General features: G+C 41.8%; 1 protein-coding gene across 1 annotated transcript; it reads left to right on the top strand.

Moving 5' to 3' along the window:
* Positions 1-472: 472 nt before the first annotated feature.
* ERCC4 (ERCC excision repair 4, endonuclease catalytic subunit) lies at positions 473-22,979 on the top strand. Its single transcript, XM_014519718.2, has 12 exons — positions 473-1,161; positions 1,783-1,868; positions 5,424-5,604; positions 7,404-7,599; positions 8,376-8,583; positions 9,815-9,995; positions 10,353-10,484; positions 11,622-11,732; positions 12,523-13,111; positions 14,622-14,714; positions 15,452-15,564; positions 20,630-22,979. The coding sequence occupies exons 1-12, from the start codon at positions 1,050-1,052 to the stop codon at positions 21,361-21,363; spliced, it is 2,736 nt and encodes a 911-aa protein (XP_014375204.1). The 5' UTR covers positions 473-1,049; the 3' UTR covers positions 21,364-22,979.
* The last annotated feature ends 63 nt before the right edge of the window (positions 22,980-23,042 follow it).

Below are 23,042 nucleotides of genomic sequence, written 5' to 3'. Positions count from 1 at the left end.
TTTAACAGCAGCCTTCAACTACCTGAAAGAGGGCTCAAAAGAGGATGGAGCTGAACTGTTCTCAGTGGCTGCAGATGACAGAACGAGGGGCAATGGTCTCATGTTGCAGCAAGGGAAGTTTAGGTTAGATATTAGGAAAAACTTGCTCACTAAGAGGGTAGTAAAGCACTGGAACGGATACCCAGAGAGGTGGTACAATCTCCATCCTTGGAGGTTTTTACAACCCAGCTAGATAAAGTCTTGGCTGGGATGATTTAGTTGGGGCTGGTCCTGCTTTGAGCAGGGGGGTTGAACTGGACCACGGCCTGAGGTTTCTTCCAACCCTAATTTTCTGTGATCTGCCTAGTTGGAAAGCTCTTCCTACTATCGAACCTCGGTCTCCCCTGTGGCCATTTAAGCCAGCACTTCTCACCCTGTGCCCCCTGGACAAAGAGCCCTGCTCTTTACGGCACCTTTTAATACCTGAAAGCCCCTTCTCCTCCTTGGAAGTGGTCTTGGCTGCCACGTGTGAGGAGCCCAAACCTAGCACTGCGCATCGGCCTTGCTCAGATGACCCTTCTCAAAGGAAAAAAAAAATTTTTTTTTAAACCCCAAAACTCCTCTCAGAGGAACACGACGGCCGAGGACCCCGGCAGCGCCTGAGCAGACGAAGCTCCTGGTGTGCCCCGTCCCCACGGGGGAGGCTGGAGCCGTCGGGGGTCCCGGGGGAAGGGCTGCCAACTCTCCTTGAAAATATTCGAGGAAGTTTCCTCACGCGACGTAACGACACGAATGGCTTTACCTCAGGAAGGTAAATGTACGTGACTGTTACATAGTAGAAACCCACTGCCCCGCTACATAAATCACCCAACGCTGAATGCTTATTTTAACGACTGCCCCAACATGTCTCTCCCAGACAGCTCTCGGCATCTCCTGGGGAGTGACTGCTACTTCCTGGAGACCGCTGGGGGCGAGCGGCTACGTTGGGGGTCCCTCAGCCGGGCACGGACCCCGCGGCCCTGCAGGGAAGACGGCGGCGAGGGCGGCCAGGCGCATGCGCGGGGGCGGCCATGGCGGCGGCGCTGGATCACGAGAACCAGGTCTTCCTGGACCTCTTCCACCAGGACGGGCTGGTGGTGTGCGCGCGCGGGCTGGGCATCGACCGCCTGCCGGAGCTTCCGGGTGCGCCCGCTCCCGGGTCCGGGCCCTTGGCCGCGGCCGGGCGCGGGGCAGAGCAAGCCGCGGGAGGGCCCGTCGGCCCCACACGCGCCTCAGCGAAGAGCAGCTCGTTCCGGGGTGGAGCGGAGCGGGCGCCTGTCGCTTCCCGCTGGCGGCAGCAGCTAGTGTGCGGGGCCCGGCTGGAGGCTTTGTAGCTGGCGGGGGCTCAGGACAGCAGGAGAGTTGCCGCTCCCTGGGTCAGACCAAGGGTCCGTCTTGCTCAGTCTCCTGTGTCAGGAGTGCAGGGAGCCAGGCCCCCTCGGTGCACTTCTCCTAAGCCCCTGCCCTTCTCTTCCCTCCCTGTGATGTTTGTAGTTGAGGCAAGTGACTAGCTGTTGCCTTTGCAGTCGTCTCCCAGGTTGAGGGAGGCTAATAGTTCACTGTGTTACGGCTCTCTGAGCCTGTCATGCGGCGCGGCACGTCTCTGGATGGTGTCACTGGGCAGTGCCCACTGGCTCCTGCGAGTCACTGGAGGGCAGGGGCGGCGCTGTCCGGCGTGTTCTGCTCCGTGTCCCCGTTTGGTGGCCTTGTTTTGAACCTCTGACCCTTGTTCCCATCCCTATTTTGTCTTTTTGTTGTCCCAAGGGATTAGGGATGGGCCCTTCGTGGTCCCTCTCATGACAGGAGGTTTCTGTCTCTACTCGGTGGGCTTTGGCCCGTGGTCTGGAGTGGTGCGTCGCAAGGCCTGTATCCACAGTAGCAGGGGGTGGGTGCTGAAAGGGAGAGCGAACTGGGCATGAGCAGGATCTGTTCCCACTGTTCCTCTTTCACTTGCACCTTTCAACATTTTAAGGTGTAGGAAGTTGCGTTTGGAAGCTTTATTCCTGACTCCCATGCTGATCCCTCTTTCCTTGCAGAATTTGTCCAATCCCTTTTTGAATCTGGCTAAACTGTCAGCTTCCACCACACTCAATGGCAGTGAGTTCCACGCTTTAAATTAATTACACGCTGTGTGAAAAAGAATTTCCTTTTGTTAGTTGTAAACTTACATCCCACTAGTTTCATTTTGTGACCCCCTAGTTCTTGTATTGAGAGAGAGAGTAAATAATCAATCCCTATTTACTTTCTCTTTGCCCTTTAGTATTTTGTAAACCCATATCATATTGCCCCTTAAGCATTTCTTTTTCTAAACAGAACATTTCTTTAGTCATCCCACGTTTGGAAACTTCATCCCAACTGCATTCTTGGGATGAAGTTAGGCAAGTGTTTGAGTGCAAGACAGTCCATCAGGTCCCTTTTTATTTAGGTTGTAGATTTCCTGTTGTAGCTGAGCATTTTGACAAAAAGACCAGGGTCCAAGCTACAAGTTGTTTAGCATAAATAAAAATACGCTAGATGATCACTGAGAATAAATGACAAACTCGCTATCCACTCAAATATGTTTGCATATGTTGTTGATGATTAGTAGTAGTTTCTAAGCCTACAGAGGGAAAAAAGGTACTTTCTGGAGTACTGTGTAGTTTCCCCCCCCCCCTCCCCCCCAGGATGTAGGCAAATTGGAGAGAGTCCAGTAGAGGGGAGCAATAATGATTAGGGAGCTGGGGCACATGACTTGAGGCGAGGCTGAGGGAGCTGGGCTTATTTAGTCTGGAGAGTAGAAGCCTGAGAGGGGATTTAATACCAAAAAGAATGAAGCTAGACCAGGGGTGGGCAATTATTTGGGCCCGTGGGCCACATAAGGAGATTTGATGAGTTTCATAGATTCATAGATGTTTGGGTCGGAAGGGACCTTGGCAGATCATCGAGTCCAACCCCCTGCCCTGGGCAGGAAAGAGCGCTGGGGTCAGCTGATCCCAGCCAGATCCCTTAAAGACCCCCAAGGTAAGGTAGAGCACCACCTCCCTTGGAAGCCTATTCCAGATTCTGCCAACACTTACCGAATTGTCACGGGCCAGGTCAGCACCTCTCCCACCACAGCAACAACTCACCAGAACCCCCTATGTAGGTTGGGGCTGCAGGTCGGCAAGGAATGATGTTTGGGACCGGGATGGGCAGGCAAGGGATCATGAGGTGGGGTTGCGGGGCAGTGACAGCGCAGGGCCAGGTCCTTGGATCAAAGCCACAATCCACTACCTGAACACCCCTGCCCTGCTTGGGAGGGGGGGATTGCTTGGGTGCTAGGTCCTGAGAGCCAGCTGAAAGTGAGGGGAGGAGAAAGCAGAGGGCATGTGCAGCAGAGCTCACCTGGTCAGTGTGGTCCATAGCTGCCCCTGCAGCGCTCCACATGGGACCAAGTCCTGCCTGCCTCCCACCTGGGGCAGCCCACACTGCATTCCAGCTTATGCCTGCCAGTCCGGCTCCGGCCAGTGCGCACAGTTTCCAGGTCAGATCCTTTCACCTCCAGTGGCAGCTCCTCCTCCTGCTGTGGTGCTCTGGATCAGAGGGAAGCTTCAGTCAAGCAGCTCCTGCTCCAGCACACAGGGCTCCAGTTTCTGACTGCCTCCCACCCACTTAGCCACCCGCGCTAGCGGGCAGAGTGTGTGGAAGGCAGCCTGGAGCTGGAGCCCAAGCCTCACGCACAGGAGCAGGGTCTGCCTGGCTGAAGCTTCTTCCACACTCAGAGCAGCACAACAGGGTCAGGAGCAGGAGGAGAAGCCAACACTGGCAGCAAAGGGAGCTGAGCAGCACCCAGGCAGCTGCAGCTGCACCGGGAACAGTCCCACCAGAAACTGCGTGTGCTGGCCTGAACCAAGTCTGGCAGGCAGGAGCACCACGCTGGCTGCCCCAGACAGGGCTTGGCCCCATACAGAGTGTCAAGCAGGCAGCCACAGTCCAGATCCAATCAATTGGTGGGCACCTGCCATGGGGCAGATCTGGGCCTATGGGCCATAGTTTGCCCACCCCTGCATTGGACTGTTCTTAGTGGTGGCAGAACAAGGAACAATGGTCTCAAGTTGTGACAAGAGCAGTTTAGATTAGATATTAGGAAAAACCTTTTACTAGGAGGGTAGTAAAACACTGGAACAGGTTACCCAGAAAGGTTGTGGAATCTCTGTCCTTAGAGGTTTTGAAGACCCAGCTAGACAAAGCCTTGGCTGGGATGAGATAGTTGGGGATGGTCCTTCTTTGAGCAGGGGTTGGACTAGATGACCTCCTGAGGTCCTTTTCAACCCTAATTTTCTCTGATTCTATGATTGTTGAATAGCTTGCCCATCCTTATTACTTCACATTGGTAAGGAACTGCCTCCTTTGTATGTGCATTCATTATATATAAAACTTTGCTTTTCTTGTCTGTATTTTATTGTAACCAAATGCAAAGGCTGTGTAAGAAGTGAGGGAAATGGAGGAAGTTTACTGAACCACTGCCTCCAATGTGGTGCAGTTGTAAATTAAAATCAGAACCAATGCAATTCAAGGGTGTACCTGTCCAGGTATTTTAAGTATAAATAGAGATGTAATGTCCTTGTATGTAGCTGTGGTAAGATCTCATTTGCAGGCATAGAGGGGAGGCTACTGGATGGTCAAGGGAATAAAAAACTTATTTTACAGTAGAGACATGGTTTAGTCCAGCAAAACAAAGATGAAGTATATAATTGCTGTCTGTATACCTTGGCAGGTAAACACCAGCAAAGCAGAGCTTTTTAAGCTGAAGCACAACATTCACGAAATAAATGGATATAAACTGGCCACAAATAAATTGGGGATGAAAATAAAAGTTCCTAACCATCGTAACAGTAAGGTTCTGGAACAGCTGGGGAAGCTGGAGCAGCAGGGAACAAAAAACCCAACCATCTTTTTAGATGGAGCTTGTTCAGCTTACGGATGGTATTATAATGATTTGATAGCTTGCAAAGGGAAATGAACGGACTCATTAACCTACTGGTTAACATCAGTCCTATTAATCTACCAAGTCTTAAAATTACCGTAGGCTTTTGTCTCAGATTTAGTAAAGAAATTACAGGGAAATATTTTCTAATGTGCCTAAATTCCTTAGGTTCTTGATACTTACTGAGATTCAATTTGCCTAAGTTGCTTTTGCAAATCAGAGTTAGACTCTGAAGTCAGTTAGGTGAGCCTGAGTGTTTTAATCATAATACCTAACCAGACAAGATGTGTTGCATCTTGCCTAGGAAGTTAGTGGCTAATGGCTGAAATTTTGTAGATATGTTTTTGTGACAGCTCCCAAAAAAACAATAGACAAGCACGTAGATGGCTATTATTTTTTCCATTCATTTAATCAGTTACTCTGCTTATGTATTGTGTTCTAATCCTATTGTTTGGTTTAGGAATATTTTATTGATCAGCTGAGGTCAGATGGAGTTTCTCATCTTCCCCAGCGCATCACCAATGAAATTACAACCAATAGTCGGTACGAAGTTTATACCCAAGGTGGTGTCCTCTTTGCAACAAGTCGAATACTTGTGGTGGATTTCCTGACTGACAGAATTCCTTCAAGTCTTATCACTGGTAAAAATTTAATAAAATAAAGCAAGGACTTTATTTATGATATTTCAGATACATATTTGGGGGTTAATTTTTTGTGAGTAGTCACATTGGTAATTGTAATTACCAATATTTTTAATACTTTTGCTGTTGCCACTAGATGTCAGTATAACAATAGCCATATTTTTATTTCTTGCTGTATATATAAATTAAACATAAATGTTATTTGATATAATGAGTAGCTAAACAAATTCAGAAAAACTGGATAAGTGAGGCGCTTATTTCTTTTTTTTATCTAATATTCCTCAAACATGACAGACAGAATACTACTATTATGGATAAATCCTTTTTTTTTATTATCCAAGAACCATTATCCAGTGGGGACATTTCTAGAGGGTCCCACAGGTTCTTGGCTTAATGCTTTTGAAACCTTTATCAGTTATATGGAAAAACATAGATGTTTCAGGTAACACAAATTGCTGGAGTGGTAAATAATTGGCCATAGATCACATAGTAAGATGAGCTCACTCTAACAGGCATTTTAATGTGGTCTAATATTAAGACATACATTCAAGAACCAAAACATAGGTCACATAAGATAAGGGGGGCAGCTTTTGAAAGGCAGTGACTTGGAAAAGAACTTAAAGTTCATGGTAGATAACCCACTGACTGTGAGCTCTTATTTGCAGTGCACATCCAACTTATCCAAGTCCTAGAGTGGTGATAATTAATGCAGCCACTGCTTCCCTGCTGCCAAATTTCTAAATCCCAGGGGAACCGCAATTGTGTAACTGAAGTTGGGGCGGGGTCTTTAATTGAGCTAAACCAATTGAAGCTAAAATAGTTTATAGTTTTAAATAAGATAATTCACTTTGGAACTGCTTTTCTAGGGATGTGGGTAGGTTCTGACACTTATGCAGGCCTTAAGTCACTTTCTAAAAGACAATGCAGTTCAGTCAGATGTTGTGTGTCTGATTCACATATTCTGTGGACTTTGTCTTCACTTGAAAGAAGGCTTTTAAATATATTAAGTCACATGTTGAAATCCTATTGTAAGCAAGGCAGGCTTTAATTTTAGCAAATCTTAGCTGAGTGAATTCAGCCTCTGGGTTTACTGCAACCAACTTTCTTTGTTTTCACTAGGATTTTGTAACATTGCATCTTTTTTGTCAAAGGGCAAAGCCTTGATTAAATATTGTAGCCTGTATTACAATCATCTAATCAGATTTCCTGAATAATTGTCCATTCTGCTGCTAAAATCGTGCATATATGAAATCAGAAAAAACTTGAAAAACAATTTTACAGAGGTTCTTTGAACACAGGAAAACTGAACAAAATATAATTGATATAATTATTTGGCTAATTATCAATTTACAAGTTAAGATGTTTTGTAGTTCAATTAATTCAAATTTTGTAGCCTTTAAAATATTTAAATTGTATCATAGTACTAACATACTCAAACTGGCTTTCAGTATTGCTCCTTTGTCAGCATTATAAATTTTGTTTTAAGATAAGTTCTATGAATTTCTAATGTAGCACTGATAATCCAAATTAAGCCTGCCTGGCCTGCATGGTTACACTAGTGTTTTTGGCGGAAGATACCTCAGTCACAGAGCTATATTATTTGGGAGTTTCATGGTGAAGAAAAGGAATTATTTGAATTGTTCCTGCAGGATTTTGTACTTAGAGGAAGATGATTCAGATTCCTGTTTTTTAATTATCAAAATATGTTAAGAATAAAGCATGCTTGTGGAGAAAATGTACACAATGCTGTAATTTTATTGTTTCCTTTTGTGTAACTTGTAAACCTCTCATTCTGCCAGGCATTTTGGTGTACAAAGCACACAGAATCATTGAGTCATGTCAGGAAGCATTTATCTTGCGACTCTATCGCCAGAAGAACAAGCAGGGTTTCATTAAAGCTTTCACAGACAATGCCATTGCTTTTAATACTGGCTTTTGCCAAGTGCAAAGAGTGATGAGAAATCTTTTTGTACGGAAACTTTACTTATGGCCCAGGTAAGGCACCTTGTTACTTAGTACATGATATTTTTGTTATTATTGCAGTTGTTTGGCTTGTGTTAATTTTCCATAGACTCTGCCATTATCATTTAGATGTAAGATCAAAATTAGTATGTTCCTTTAAATATGTGTATTACATTTAAAAAATTCACAACTGACTGGTAATTGAGGCACAAGGTTTGAGACTTCTGTGAAGTTAGCAAAGCCAGGTGTAGAGCCAAGACCTCCTGTATTAGGCCAAGTGACATATCTACTAAACACTGAAAACAGCAGAGACCATTGTAGTTGTGCAGAAAATCCATCTGTACTTACAATCTTTTTTTTTATCAGTCCACCGTAGTCCACAAGCCACTCACTTTCTCCTTTGTCCTGTCACCTGCTACTGTAAATAGTATCTTCAGCTTTCATTTAATCAGTAAAAGGAAACAGAAGTGAGGTAAACTAGGGAAGAAAAGGGTAAACAGTGATGTTACAGAATGTTCTTCTCTTGCCTCAAACCCCTGGAATCTTCTCCACAGGGTGAAGGTTCTGCTGGAAAGGAAAATGCACCTTAAGGTTTATAAAGAGACATGCACCTGGAGCCCTTATTCTCCATGCCATGATCTATTCCAACATTATCTCCCCTTCACATATTGGTACAGATAGTGCTGGTGGTATAGTGGTTACCTGGTATTAATGCTGATGGCTGGGCTGAATATGTGAATCTAGTGAATAACTATAGCACCAAGCATACCACCCAAAAAACTCCTCTTCATAAGCTGCTCTCTCTCTAGGTTTCACGTAGCAGTGAACTCATTTTTAGAGAAGCACAAACCTGAAGTAGTGGAAATGCATGTATCTATGACTCCTGCCATGCGTGCCATCCAGACTTCTATACTGGACATTCTGAATGTGTGTCTGAAAGAACTCAAACGCTATAATCCAGTTCTTGAGGTGGAAGACTTGTCTTTGGAAAATGCTATTGGAAAACCTTTTGACAAGGTATCTCATGTTTTGTTGTATTGTAACAGAGAGAATTTTTGCTAGCATTTTCTATGGTAATGTAGTATTTCAGAAACTAACTGGAAGCCACTTAAAATTTCTCTTGACAAGTTAATAACCAATGCAGGTAGAGAATCATAGTTATTCATAGTGCTATCTGTATGCAGTTGGCATTACCAGATTTCACTGAGAGCACCTTGGGGCAGAGGTGTTTTTTGTTGCATGTTTGTACAATACCAAGCACAATGAAATGTTGGTCTGAGATGAAACCTCTTAGCTATTCTGGCAATATAAGTTATGGGGCAATTTTTAATACTTTCATAGTTACGTAAATTCTTAATTGCTTGGCTGTTTAGTCTGATGTATTGAATGTCTTTTTTTAGTTGGCTGTGTCTAATGGAAAATGTTGATATGTGAAGCCAATGCATTACTATGTCATGATGACATGCTCACAACCTGTATTCTTCCTACTAGGAGCTCTTCATATGCAAGGGGGGCAGACTATGGCTTGGTGCATCTGTATCTTATCCAAATACTGTTTGTCATTAGCCATGTTTATATTGCCATTGGTAGCAGACCTGAAACTTGCTTGACCAGTTTACTTTTGCAAAGTAAAACCATAAGCTTAGGCAGTCATTTTATGAGAGAGTTTCTTTAAGCTTATCTCTTCTTTTATTTTAACATGAAGCCTTGTGGAATATTTTAGAGAATGTTTGTTTCTATAATATTTAAATCTCTCATCTCCAGTGCATTTATCTTTAGAAAAGATTAATGATATTATAAGTTTCTTTTTCTTTACTTATTAGTAAATGTTAGGGCAGGTCAAGAAAAATAAGTTTTTATGTTTTCTATATTTCAGCAACTATATTTTATTTAGGGAAAAGAAAATCTATGCTTAAACAGTAGAGGATGCAACTATTTGTAAATTGTTTACTTATATCAGAGTATATATTTTTTAGTTTTCCAAGGTACTGACATAAATATAATATTATGGTTTTTATTTGAGCCTCTTTCACCAAAGTAATTCTAACATACAGAATTTTTACCATACAGGTTTAAAAGCCAATGTATATCTACTGTAGGCCTGATACAATGCCTGTAGAGGTCAGTGGAAAGATTTAGTGGACATTGAATCAAGCCCTCAATGCTGCAAAGAAAAAGAGTTGCTGCAGACCAGTGTAGATTGCTATAGCATGTATACATGATTCTTAACTTTGTTATTTGTTTCTAGACAATCCGTCACTATTTAGATCCTCTTTGGCACCAGCTTGGAGCTAAGACCAAATCTTTGGTTCAGGATTTGAAGATATTACGTACTTTGCTGCAATATCTAACTCAGTATGATTGTGTCACCTTCCTTAATCTTCTAGAGTCATTGAAAGCAACTGAAAAGGCTTTTGGTCAGAATTCAGGTATGAGGTGAATAACACTTCAGAAAATGCGCAAAAACAGTGAAATCTTGATACTTTTTAATTAAATCCTCCAACCTATGCTGAGGCTTCTAATTAGGTTTAAATACCCAACCATAAGGACGTGGGTCTTATTGACAGTTAATGCTTTCACCCTCCCCCTAAACTTCTGTTACTTAACAGCATGAAATAAATCACATCACAAATTTGCATTTTTCTCTCTTACCAAGACAGTGATTATATAACAAGCAGGTAGCACAGCTATTTCAGATGAGAGATTTTGTGCTTTTATTTGAAGTTGAAGCACACATGTTCCAAATGTCTAATTGACTAATATTGTGGTTTCCCTTCACCTTTTAGGATGGTTGTTTCTTGACTCTAGTACGTCAATGTTTGTAAATGCTCGAGCCAGAGTTTATCACGTTCCCAGTGACAAAGTGAGTAAGAAGAGCGACATATCTGAAAATATCAGTATGAAGAAAGAGAAAAGTGGTATGAGAATTTCTCATTTTTAAACTGTTAATTCTAGCATTTTGTAATTTGTTACCGACATTACAGTATCATCAGGGAGCCACTGCTTAGACTCAGAACCTGTTATTCTAGGTGCTTTGTAAGTGCACATTGAGAGAGTCCTAGCTCCAAGGAACTTAGAATAGATAAGACACTGAGGTACAAGGAGATAAAGTAACATACTTCAGGACCTTGCACAGCAAGTCCCTGGAAGAGCTTCTATAGCAGGGGTTGGCAAAATGACAAATCAGGCCAATGGCCAGACTCCATTTCCCATCAGCCCCTGGGTGTGTCACTTTGGCCAGTTTCCAGGGAGACCCCAGCAACTGGCTGGGCTGTAACAGCACCGGGCCAGGGTTTCCATGGAGACCAGCCCCAGTAGCACTGGCAGGGCATGTGGCTGGGCGGGGAGCTGCTCCAAGATCGGGGCTGGGATCTTGTGGTAGTGACAGTATGGTCTGAAGCTGGGGCAGAGCCACAATCCGCTGCCTGCACACCCCTGCCTGGGGCATGCGGGCAGCAGATCACAGTTCTGCCCCAGCTCCAGACCATCTGTCACCGCTGCAACATCCTGGCCCCAGAACAGCTCCCTGCAAAGCCAGGTGCCCTGCCAATGCTGCTAGGGCCAGTCTCCATGGAAACCCTGGCCTCGCCATGTCACAGCCCCTCAGCTGTTAGGATCCCCATGGAAACCAGCCATAGTGATGCAGGCAAGGGTTGCTGGAAAATGGAGTCTGCCGGGCCTGATCTGGCCAACAGGCTGGACTTTGCCTGCCCCTGTTCTATAGGGACTGTTCTTGAACCACAAAGGGTGTTTGTATTGGTTTGTTATTCAGTCACTTATAAATATGGGTTTTTTTCTTTAAGAGTTTTGGAATTAAAGCATCCATATTTTAATCTGTTTAACTTTTGCTTCACAAAAGCTTTTGTCCTCATTTATAAATATGTTTATAAAATAGCACTCCCCAACCCCCTCAGCATAACAAGTTGCATATGTGGACTGTTGAAAACTGCCTTTGTTTTTCAGTTATCATCAGTATCTAACTCATTAATTTAAAGCTTTTAGGGATCTCTTGACTGTAAAGCCTTCAATGTTAAATCTGTTCTATTGTATTTCAGAACTAAAAAGGGAATTGGTTCTAGAAAGTAACCCAAAATGGGAGGCTTTAAGAGAAGTATTGAAAGAGATTGAAAATGAGAACAAGAACAGTGAAGGTCTTGGTGGACCAGGTAAGATAGCGTCAAATGTTGTAGATTGCCAGAGGCTTGATAGGTTCTTGCCTCTGAGTAACTTTTAATTTAAGGGGGAAACATAACTAGCTTTTGTGTGTGGAGGAGGGTGTAAATGTCTTATGTTTAGTCTAATACTTCGGTAATATTTATGGATAACAATAACAAATAAGAACTAAGTAAAAGTTGTTAGCTATTTAAGTCAGTGTAAACAAATAACCTGTAAATGTGAAGTTGAGAATTCCAAATTGAAGATATACCTACAAGTGGGACTACGCCTGCCTTTGAAACAGAGGTAAGAATTTCAAAAGGGCTAAATTCACCCAGAAGCATTAAGTACCAAGTCATATGGATGCTTTATAAATCCACCCAAATCTTTGTAAATTATGATATCCTGGGCAGGTACGCAGGCTGTCTCTTTGTTCAGTCCTCAGTAATAATTTGTAACTATTTATTTAAATACTAATGTCAGTGTACTTTTTATATCATTCTGTGTTTGCATCAAGTCTTGCATCAAATGATTCAAAGAAAACCTGCACTGATTCTGGCCGTTTAAAAATAAGGAACTTAGACTGACCTGCAGTTGGAGCCTTGTTATGTTCATGACAAAAAATCATGCAAGATAGATGTTCCACAACAATCCAGAGCAACTACTACTAACAAGTGTGAAGGCATTTGGCAGGCATGCTCTGGAGATCATTTACAAACAATTTAGATCTTTGCTCGAGAGACTTCTTGTATGTGGATAAAGTGCAGAGTAAGAAATTAAAAATATTTTTTTTGACTGTAGGACAAGTGCTTATTTGTGCCAGCGACGACCGAACTTGTGCGCAACTCCGGGAGTACATTATTGATGGAGCAAAGACTTTTTTAATGAGACTGTATAACAAAACCTTTGGGAAGGATGAGAAAACTGGAGATGTGTGGAGTAAGGATAGAAAAGCTGTCAAGTCCAAAGGAAATGCCAAATCGGACAGAGGGCCTCGGGCCAAAAAAGCCAGAATAGAAGTTGCCTCAAAACAAAACAAAAACAATAAAGAAAGAGACTTGATTTTAATCCAAACAAGGGAAAAAACAGATGAGGAGAACATAGGGGACGAGGCAGAGGATTATAAAGACTTCAGCAGTAGCCAAGAAAGCAACACGGAGGAAACCAGACCTGAAGATTTCCATGTGAACTTGCCTTCAGATACTTACTATGGTATCTTTAGAACCCCCTTGACTATTATTCATCCACTGCAGGGTTGTAGTGACCCTTATGCTCTCACTCGGGTATTGCATGAAGTGGAACCACGATATGTTATATTATATGATGCAGAACTAACTTTTGTTCGGCAGCTGGAAATCTATAAGGCAAGCAGGCCTGGGAAGCCCTTGAGGCAAGTTGAGTTGATATCTGAGAATGTAGTTGCTGTAATTTTGCTTTAAAAAATGTCAGTGTTACAGCCATTTGAAAATTAACCCAGAATATCCATTTAATGAACCTGTGTTTATCTTGTAATTCCTATTCAGTTATTCTTCGGTTTCAAAAGCCACAAGCATGTACCCTGTAATTGGTTCTACTTTAAAAATGTGTGTTTATTTTTCCAGCAAGTATTTAATCCTCTTTACAACAGAGATGTATCCGCACACCAGCAATTACATGTTCCATCATGCTTGAGCCCCTACCCCCTGCCCAACCTGGGCCAAGAGGCATACTTGTGTTTCAAATGTGTCCTGCTGGCTGAACACTCATTGCAAGTTTGCTTTGTTTGCTTGGCCCAACGAAAGTGTTTGTGGTCATGAAGTGAAATTTTACAGTATGCTTCTTCCTTTTCCTGAGCCTGATTGTACTGTTCACTAATTGAGAAACTCAGTGTTGGAACAGGGTATTAAGACATTATAAAAGTTAGAGCAATGTGATCTTTTTGATAGGCATTGCAAACATACCAAGAAAACAGTTCCATGTATTTTGAACACAGTGCAGGGACAGTTAATAGAAATATCTCCATGTAAATTTTATGTATTTAATGCATTGACCTGATATAAAACTATTAGTATTTGTCCAAGTATGAACAGACTAACAATTATACTGCTTTAACTGTGCTTGTAACTACTGTTGTGTGTACCCATTAGTTAATCCATTTTGACTTAGTCTGTTCCTACACCACAATGATTTAATCTCTAAATAAATCAGGTGGTAACTATTGGGGTTTAGCTTCCATTTACTAGGTGAGAGAGTAGACGGATGAAACAATTACAGTGGGTGCAGCAGAACAGTGGCAAATCCCCTCCCCCAGCTTTTATAAAGCGATATAATGTTTTATCTGTTCATGTCCTAAGTGTGTATGTTATGATGGCTACGATGCATGTGACACCAGTGAAAGGGGATCCTTTATATAAGGAAAGTATATCCTTATACAAATAAATATTAACTTAGGTATTGCCTTTCTCTAAGCCTGTCACTTTAGAGTGCTATCTTTAAAGTAATCCACATTTTTGGTTCATTTTATAAACATTCTTCAGGCAAGCTTGCATATAAGAACAATGAAAATATGATCTCCATTTTTGTTTTGCTGCTTGCCTTTTCTGAAAGAACTTACTTGTCTCACAAAACAGTGATGATGAGTAAAACACCATGCCATCTGCTTCAGTTGCATTCCGGTGCTTATATAAGCTTATCCTTCTTTTGGCAAAAGGAAAAATTTGGATGAAAGAATTTTTCAGCAAATGAATTTCCACAATTCTAATTTCAGTTGAAATGTAATTAATGGAGTCCTTGTTAGTCAAATATTTATTATTCAAGCCCTTAAAGCTGGTAATCTCAAATACCGACATGTCCATGTTTCTTTCAGGATAACATTGTTGTGTTTTGCAATCTAAAATAATGTTCTTGTGCCCTGCCTGTAGGGTTTATTTCCTTATATATGGAGGTTCAACAGAAGAACAGCGCTATCTCACTACTCTAAGGAAAGAAAAAGAAGCTTTTGAAAAACTCATTCGGTAATAAAAGTGGTCTTACTAGCTTTACAGGAAATCACTTGTTTCATAACACACATTTTTTGTTCACTTCTTGAACCTGAATTTCTTATTTCTTTAAAGTTTTCAATTGTGCTGGCTTTTCAGTGTTAAGTCTCCCCTTGAGAATCAGTGAAATGACAGTGGCATAGTTGTATTGCTAACATGGACATGTCTGTCTAAAACTTCAGAAATCTGGAGAACCTAAACCTCATTGTGGGTGCTGCTTGCAGCTCTGCGCACTTTTGTGTGGGAAGACATCTTAAATGTTTTGCTTACAAGAATAGCAACTTTTGTATGATGCCAAACAACTTCTAGGGCTTTTTATATAGTTCTAGTGGAGGGACACATCATAAAATCATAGTAGGGTGGTGGGCCAGTATCACAAAGACAAGGATGGGCTGTTGGTCTTCATGTACAGTTAAAAGTTCCCTTTTCCCAGAGGAGTTCCACAGAAATCTGAGGCTCCTCACAGTACAAATACTAATAAAAATAAGTGTCTGACTAATAGCCTTAATTTACTTTGGATTTTTCTTTGGATCATTATAATTCTTATAACGTTTTCAAGCAATACTAAACTATGTGCATTTCTAGTACCATTTCACCAGATATAAAATATTTTATCGTATTTGTCACACTAGGATCCTGGAGAGCCCAGACTTGAATATCAGTAATAAAACACAACAGAAATAATTCCACTGTTACATTATCTGATTTTTCAGAGAGAAGGCCAGCATGGTTATTCCTGAGGAAAGAGAAGGCAGAGATGAAACAAACTTGGATCTAATCAGAGATGCAGCTTCTGCAACTGTTTCTACTGACACACGCAAAGCAGGTGAGCAATTCCTGGAGCTAGCTCTACAGCAGTGGTTTTCAACCTGTTTTCATTTGTGGACCCCTAAAAAATTTCAAATGGAGGTGCAGAACCCTTTGAATTGTAAGTGTGATTATTCACACACTTTTGATTGATCATAGTCATCTTTTTCTGGACCCTTTAATCATAGTGTGCAGACTCCCAGGGTCTGTGGACCACAGGTTGAAAACCACTGCTCTGCAGCTTTACATAATGTCAGGGTAGAATATCTGATGAGCACTTGACAGATTATCTGGTACAATGTTATTTTAGAAATCTTTCCTGCTCAAGCATAATATTCTAGGGTGCCTGTACACCCTAGAATTAGAACACGTCAAAGCAGACTTGATTAATCGTTCTAATTAAAACGCTTCAGCAGTCTCACTGTCACTTTTATTCAGCGTTCCCACATTTCAAAATGACAGTGGGGACACTTTAACTAAAGCTTGCCAAACAAGTTTTATTTAAAGCACCCCCACTGCCATTTTGAAGCGTGAGGTGCTGAATACATGAAATGCTGCACATGTTTTAATTAGAGCAGCTCTCGGGAGCAGCTCTCGGGAGCTGCTTTAATTAAAATGCCCACCTGCCCTGGAGCACGTGTAGAGATGCCCCTAATGACAATATGTTCATGATTAAATTCCAGTCCTTGTGCTTGGAGTCTGAGAGTGTTGCTGAATCATTTTAACTTGCCTGTTAGGTAGCACCATGAATTGCCATAAAAGTATGGTCTAGCAAATACACCGCCCTTTTCTGACCTTCGGAGTGGAGATCTACATCCTGCCCACCTCGCAGAGAGGGGAGACTTCAAGACTTAATCAATATTGCTTTAAAATTTCAAACTAAAAATCAGTCTTTCACCCATTAAAGCCAGGATAAAACTCCCTCTGATTTCAAAGGAAAATGGGTCTTATCCCTTCTATTTCACTGGGAGATCTTTAGGCAAGAAAGTGAAGGGAGTGAAGGCAATTTATCTTCCCATAAGCACTTGGTAACTCTGTTACACAAGCTATGATGTAGAAGAGAGTTAATACAAAGACCTGGGGAGACTGGAGGGTGATCTCCAGGGCAAGAGCATGGGCTTTAGTCTTTTTTAATAAACTAGGAGGGAAAAAAGGTTGGATACTAAACGAAAATAAATGGGCAGAGGTTAAAGATGTACCTAAGGCAACCAACTGACAAGTAAATAAAAATAGAAAGTAGAATTGTGTTGGTGTAAACAAATTCTGCTCTATCCCTTTCGCAGATACATGCGTGCATATGCTCTCTGTTTCAGAACAGGAGCTTGTCCATCCAAAAAATGCCAAGCACGCTTTAATGCTTATGCAGAACCTGGCATAATGCCCTAGATACCTGTCTGAGCATTAATAATACATAGGACCAGATTAAATTTGGTTAGTGGAAATGAATGTAGTTCTCATTTCCATTATTGGAAAATAAGCCACTTGGTCCAGACTCTGGCTGGGGACAAAGACACTTCTCTTTGGCACAGGGCATTAGACTGTGAGTCACAGTAAGGCTTCTGAAGAACTGCAGCAGTATGTCTTTTAGCTTTGAAAGGCAGCAGGGAGCAGTGTCTTACAGCTTGCTCCTACTTCTCTGACAAAAGGCCTGCATTAACTGACTCTGTAAGAAGTCTGGTCTGTCTCCTCACAGCTAGAGTGAATGATGCCTGCTGTGTGAAGACTCAAGAAGGGAAAGCTTAAAGCAATGTTTTATTCTAAAGAACCTAAAAATTTAGGCTCAGGTGCCTATGTTCCCTTGATCATTTTGCGCCTCTGTCTTTTGACATCAATGGGTTTCACGTACAAACTGTACACAGAATATAAAGAGTATTAGAATTCATCATGAAAAGACTAGACTGGCGGACTTCCATGACTCTCTAAAGGAAAAAAACTGCTTAAATCTACTTTTAAAAACTGCTTAAAAACTACTTAATCCCCTCCCCAACAAACGTGGAAGAATTAGTCAGCTAGCAGTTATATTGATGGCAGATCAAGGCTTAGTAGTCAACCTCAGAAACAAATTTATAAATTAATTGTCGTATAATGTATACATGAGTGGTAGTGGTGGGTATTTTGGGTTTTGTGTGGTGGGGGTTGGGGGGTTGTTTGTTTTCTGTTTTTGGAAAGGGGGGCCATAAATAGTTACAGTTTTATACAAGGCAGTAAAAAAGGCAGCTAAAGAAGGTATTTATTGCAAAATTCTGGATAGAAAGTAACTAATAGGCAGAGAATGACTTGTTTTCTATCCCAAATTTGGCAACAAAAATCAGTTATCCTTTTGCTACCACTCCAACAATCTTGGTCCTTTTATTTGAATGTCTTATCTGGCTTTTTGCTTTTCTTAGAAATTCAAACTCTTTGCCCTTGTCTTCACAGCTCTACCCAGCCTCTTATTTCCTCCAGGTCCCCCTTGTTCACTGTATCCTCTGTCTAATCTGTTTGTCTTTATTCTCCATTTCTCTTCCCACTTTTATTTCATGATGAGAGACACATGTGCGTGCATATGGTATGCTTTGGTTTATCTGTCTTGCACTTTTCTTTCTAATCCTATAAATTTTACTATTTCATTTAGCTCTCTATCAGGCATATTCTCTATTCCCCTCTATAGAAGTCAGTTGAGTCCGAAGCTTTTTGTTTATATGTTATTTATAGAAAAGATCCTGGCCTTGTACATACATCTGATGGCCCAATTGTTGTATTTGAGTGGCAGATTGCTAGGAGTGAATGAGAGTATCTTAATTCCAAGTAAAAGTGATTGCTCTCACTTTTTAAGAGAAAATTGTTATGTTCTTTGAGTATGGTGGGTTTTTTTCTAACGAAACTTTCCCAATATGTTCAAACATTTACCTCAAGGGCTACAAACGGACATTGTGTCATCCCAGGATAAATCACTTTTATCATAGGACAAAACATGATCATTTAGATCTCCACATCCATTGTCCCAGGATTAATCCTAAAAAGGTTCACGGGATAAGAAGTGTTAACAGTTTTATCCCAGGAAAGCATGTCTGACTAGTTATTCTGTAGAGGTGCGCTGATACATCAGTCCAATATCAGATCAGCACCAATATAAAGAAAATTGTCTGTATCGGAAATTGGCTTGAAGTGGCCAATAATTTGGCCAATAAATGGCCCGTGCATGCGTGCAGCCGCAGCGTAGCATGTAGGCAGTGAGGAGCACAGTTGACAGCGTGGAGAGCTGTGTGCAGCTGGATAAGTTTGTTGTGGTAGAAGAGGATGGGAATGGGGAGGGAGCAGATGAAGGCACCCATGGTGAGGAGGGTGTGGAACTGGGGCAGGGGCAGGGGCAAGTGCTGCCTGGGCAGAGCAGGAGGGCGCAGGATGGAAATGCAGCTCATCCACGAAGCATGGGAAGGGGTGGGGGGGGCAGCTTCTGCCGCTGCATGCAGCTCATTCAGCAGCTCGCCTACTCATCCGGTGGCTCCCGCTGCTGCTCCTGCCACTCATCCAGGAGGGCATGGGGGGGCATGTGCAGGGCAGGTGGCAGCACTGGGAGAGGGGTTATGGGGTGGCTACAGCGAGTTTTGGGGTAGCTGCAGCCCCCCCCCCCCCCCCAGCACTGCCCCAGTGCCAGCCCACAGATGCAGCCTCCCCTGCCCGCACCCCACAAAGATCTGGGGCACACACGCCCACCTGTGCCCTCCTGGGGTGTGTGCAGCAGCGAGAAGTGTGCGGCTCTGTCCCACACCCTGCTCTGCCCCAGCTGAGTAGCGCCCGCCGCAGCACCACTCCCTCCCTCGCCACAGGGACTTCGATCTACCCCTCCACGCCCCTTCCCTCCCCCCTCCCCTTCTACCACACCAGACTTTCCAGCTGCACGCAGCTGTATCGAAAATCAGATCAGTATCGGCCAATATGCATCCTTAAAAATCACCTATCAGTATTGGCCCCAAAAATCTCTATCATTGTACCCCTATTATTCTGGGACATAGTAAAGTGTGTCTGACCAATTGTCCTGGGATAAACGCAATTGACTCAAGGGCAGAAAAACCGCAGTGAATCCTGATTGCGTACATGCCAATCTAGGGACATTTCGATTCCAGAACAAACACAGGCATAACTTGTCCAGGGACAAATGCAACATCTGTTCCTAGGATTAATTTTGTCATTCTCAGCCAGTTGAATGTTGACTTTCATATTTCATATGCAAAGCGTGCTTGGTTAAATTATGGTCAGTTCTCAATACAGCTGCATTTTAAAACTTGTCTAGTAGGTGAAGCAACAAGAAGAGGAACAGTCTGGATTTCGTGTGATACTGACACCTCAAAGTGGGATGCAGGGTTAAAATCAGTCCATTCTGGAAGCATTTTTTTAAAGCCTTCCTAATGCTTTAAAAAAAAATGTTGTGAGAAGAAAAAGATGTGCATCTTTGGTGTTGTATTAGTTACCTTAGAGCAGTGGTCACCAACCAGTGGATTTCGATCCACCAGTACATCTCAGAGCCTCCTGGAGTTGATCCAAGGCTGGGGTGTGGAGCTGAGTGCCCACGTGCATGCACACGCACCCCAGCCCAGCAGGTCAGTTCATGGAGGGGGGGAAGGGGTGAGAGCTAGATTGAGGTCCCCGTGGTGAGGGACGGTGCCACAGAGGCAGGAGCAGGGGTAAATTGAGTGGGGCCCTGGCCAGGTGGGACTTACTGCTGGGGAGGTGCATCCCCAAATAATTTTTTGTCCCTATGCCTCAATCTGCACCCCGCCTTCCCGCTCCACAGACTTACCTGCTGTGGAGGTGGCGGCGGTACATGGTAGATCTCGGGTTGCTTTTAAATACCAAATGTGATCTCCTACTTAAAAAGGTTGGAGACCACTGCGTTAGAGCTTTAAATTTATATATGGATTTGTAAGCGATTTTTTTTTTCTGATTTTCTTTTGAATGTGACGAACACTGGAAAAATCAGGATTTTATAATGGGGTTAGTAGAACTTTCAAGTTATAGTCATAATAAAACATAAAAGTTATCTACAAGGTGAATTGGAGATCAGCTATATGAAAGTGTTTCATTAAAAATATTTTATTCTTTAGGTGGACAGGAACAGAAGAGTATTCAGCAAACTATAATAGTGGATATGCGAGAATTTCGCAGTGAGCTTCCATCTCTGATTCATCGTCGTGGTATTGATATTGAACCTGTTACTTTGGAAGTTGGAGATTACATTCTAACCCCTGATATCTGCATAGAGAGGAAGAGTATCAGTGATTTGATTGGTTCCTTAAATAACGGAAGGCTCTATGCTCAATGCATTTCTATGTCACGTTACTACAAGCGGCCAATTCTTCTGATTGAATTTGACCCTAGCAAATCTTTCTCTCTCACTTTGCGAGACTCACTACAGCAAGAGATTTCCAGTAATGACGTCACTTCCAAACTCACCCTACTTACCCTTCATTTCCCAAAACTACGTATCTTGTGGTGTCCCTCTCCCCATGCTACAGCTGAGCTCTTTGAGGAGTTGAAACAAAACCGACCACAGCCTGATGCAGCCACAGCAATGGCCATCACAGCAGATTCTGAAATTCTTCCAGAATCAGACAAATATAATCCTGGGCCACAGGACTTTCTCTTAAAAATGCCGGGCGTTAATGCGAAAAATTGTTCTATCTTAATGAACAATGTTAATAGCATTGCAGAACTGGCAACGCTGTCACAGGACAGACTCACAGAAATTCTGGGCAATGCTGTCAGTGCTAAGCAGCTGTATGATTTTATTCACTTATCCTATGCAGAGGCCATTTCTCAAGGCAAAACCAAAAAATGATTGACGGGGTTGGCCAGCCCAGGCCCTGATTTACACTTGTGTCTTGACCAGTAGTTTGGTAAAGTGTTTTAAATGCATATATTTTTTTACCTTTTGGCATAATCAACTGTATAGCTAATGCTATTCTACCAACTTTCACTGTTCCTGACATTATTGCTGGAGGCAAATTTCATGTACAAAAGACAGACTAGTGTATCATCTTATTCCATCTGCAGTGCTTGTACCAACTCTGTAATAGTACAGAATGAAGTAAATGAACTTTGTTTTGGAGCCTACTAGAATCAGATGCTGAACGCTCAGTATTCTCTTAAAAGCAAAACTGACTTCAGAGATGTATAATGAAGATGTGTTGAGTTTCTAATGGGTGGAATGCATGTGCTGTTTTGCATATTAGATTGTTTTGGTTTTTGTTTTTTGGGGGGGATTTTGCCTAAACCACCATTTCTGTTGATGAGACTTTTCTAAATTATAGGTAGTAGTGAAAATGTTTAAAATGTCCATGCTTTTTCCATGGAGTTTTAGGAGAATATACTATAGATAAATTCTTAATGTCACAATTTACAATATAATGTGATCAGCTTTCTTATTTATGGTCAGAAAGTTAAGTACATAAAAACATTAGCCATTTCTCCAAGCTTGTGCTCACTCTGTACATTTTGTGTAATATTTTCTTATTTTACTGACAAAAACGCATACTGTTGTTTTTCCCTCTTGATAATACTGCAGAACCAATACAACTCTGGTGGTGTTGGTCACTTCCATATAAGTTCCATAATTCTAAAACTGAGACGTGTTGTACATTGGTACACTGCCACTTTACTCCGTCTGTCTCTTAGTTTAGATTTATGCCCCAAAAACATTTTTGTTCCAGCTTTGATACCTTCTGTTAAATATGAAAATCTAAATATAATATTATAATATTTGATAAATTGGGTGGCTTAGTTCTTTTCATTGTACCCAAAGATTTTTCAATCACACATCCTACAACTTTTCCAAAGTAAAGTTGTAGAACAAATTCACAGTTTTTGGGGGGTTTGCTTTTGTTTTGTGCATTATCATCCATAATATGTCCTAGTTTATTTTACACTTGAGTGCCTTGAATTGCCAGTCTGAATAAATTCAGCATTGGTATTTGCTTATCTGAGAGATGACTTTTAGCATTTTATGTAGTACAGAGTGGAGGAAGAATTTAATTTTTCTTTGTTAATTTCTGAGTATCAGTTGTAAAAGACAAATATTCTGTATGGCACTTTCAAGTGACAACTGCATGTCACAGTCTACTTTTACCACAGGGATGAGTAGAATTTCCAGTCACTAAGCTTTAATCCATTAGTAGTTAACATCTATACCATCTTAACTGTGTACTAGCATTAAAAGCAATATTTATTTTATCAGTTTGTACTCCAGTACAGAAAAATATATTTGTTTTATGAGTCTGAGATCAGTTTGGGCTGAATTTGTTCTCAGAATTGCACACGGTAAAAGTGAAGAGCATATATTTATAACTATGTGGCTTTGAATGATAAACTCTGAAGAAAATCATACAATATAACTAAATTATTAATATTAATAGATATTTAAATTAAATTGCCTTTTGTTTCTGTACTGTGAATTTTTATATGTTTTTTATAATTTAATATAGGTATAGGATAACTATGGATTTATAACATAGGATTGGT

Source organism: Alligator sinensis, unplaced genomic scaffold (genome assembly GCF_000455745.1).
Source record: "Alligator sinensis unplaced genomic scaffold, ASM45574v1 scaffold73_1, whole genome shotgun sequence".
Taxonomy (NCBI): Eukaryota; Metazoa; Chordata; order Crocodylia; family Alligatoridae; genus Alligator; species Alligator sinensis.
This window is presented reverse-complemented; position numbering and strand designations above follow the sequence as displayed.

What these genes read in the sequence shown, in the direction of transcription:
- ERCC4 (XM_014519718.2), top strand. Translation starts at nt 1,050, where the DNA reads ATGGCGGCGGCGCTGGATCACGAGAACCAGGTCTTCCTGGACCTCTTC. An exon ending in CCGCCTGCCGGAGCTTCCGG is followed by an intron (nt 1,162 to 1,782) that starts GTGCGCCCGCTC and finishes TGTTGTCCCAAG; the next exon opens with GGATTAGGGATGGGCCCTTC. An exon ending in AGGCCTGGGAAGCCCTTGAG is followed by an intron (nt 13,112 to 14,621) that starts GCAAGTTGAGTT and finishes CCCTGCCTGTAG; the next exon opens with GGTTTATTTCCTTATATATG.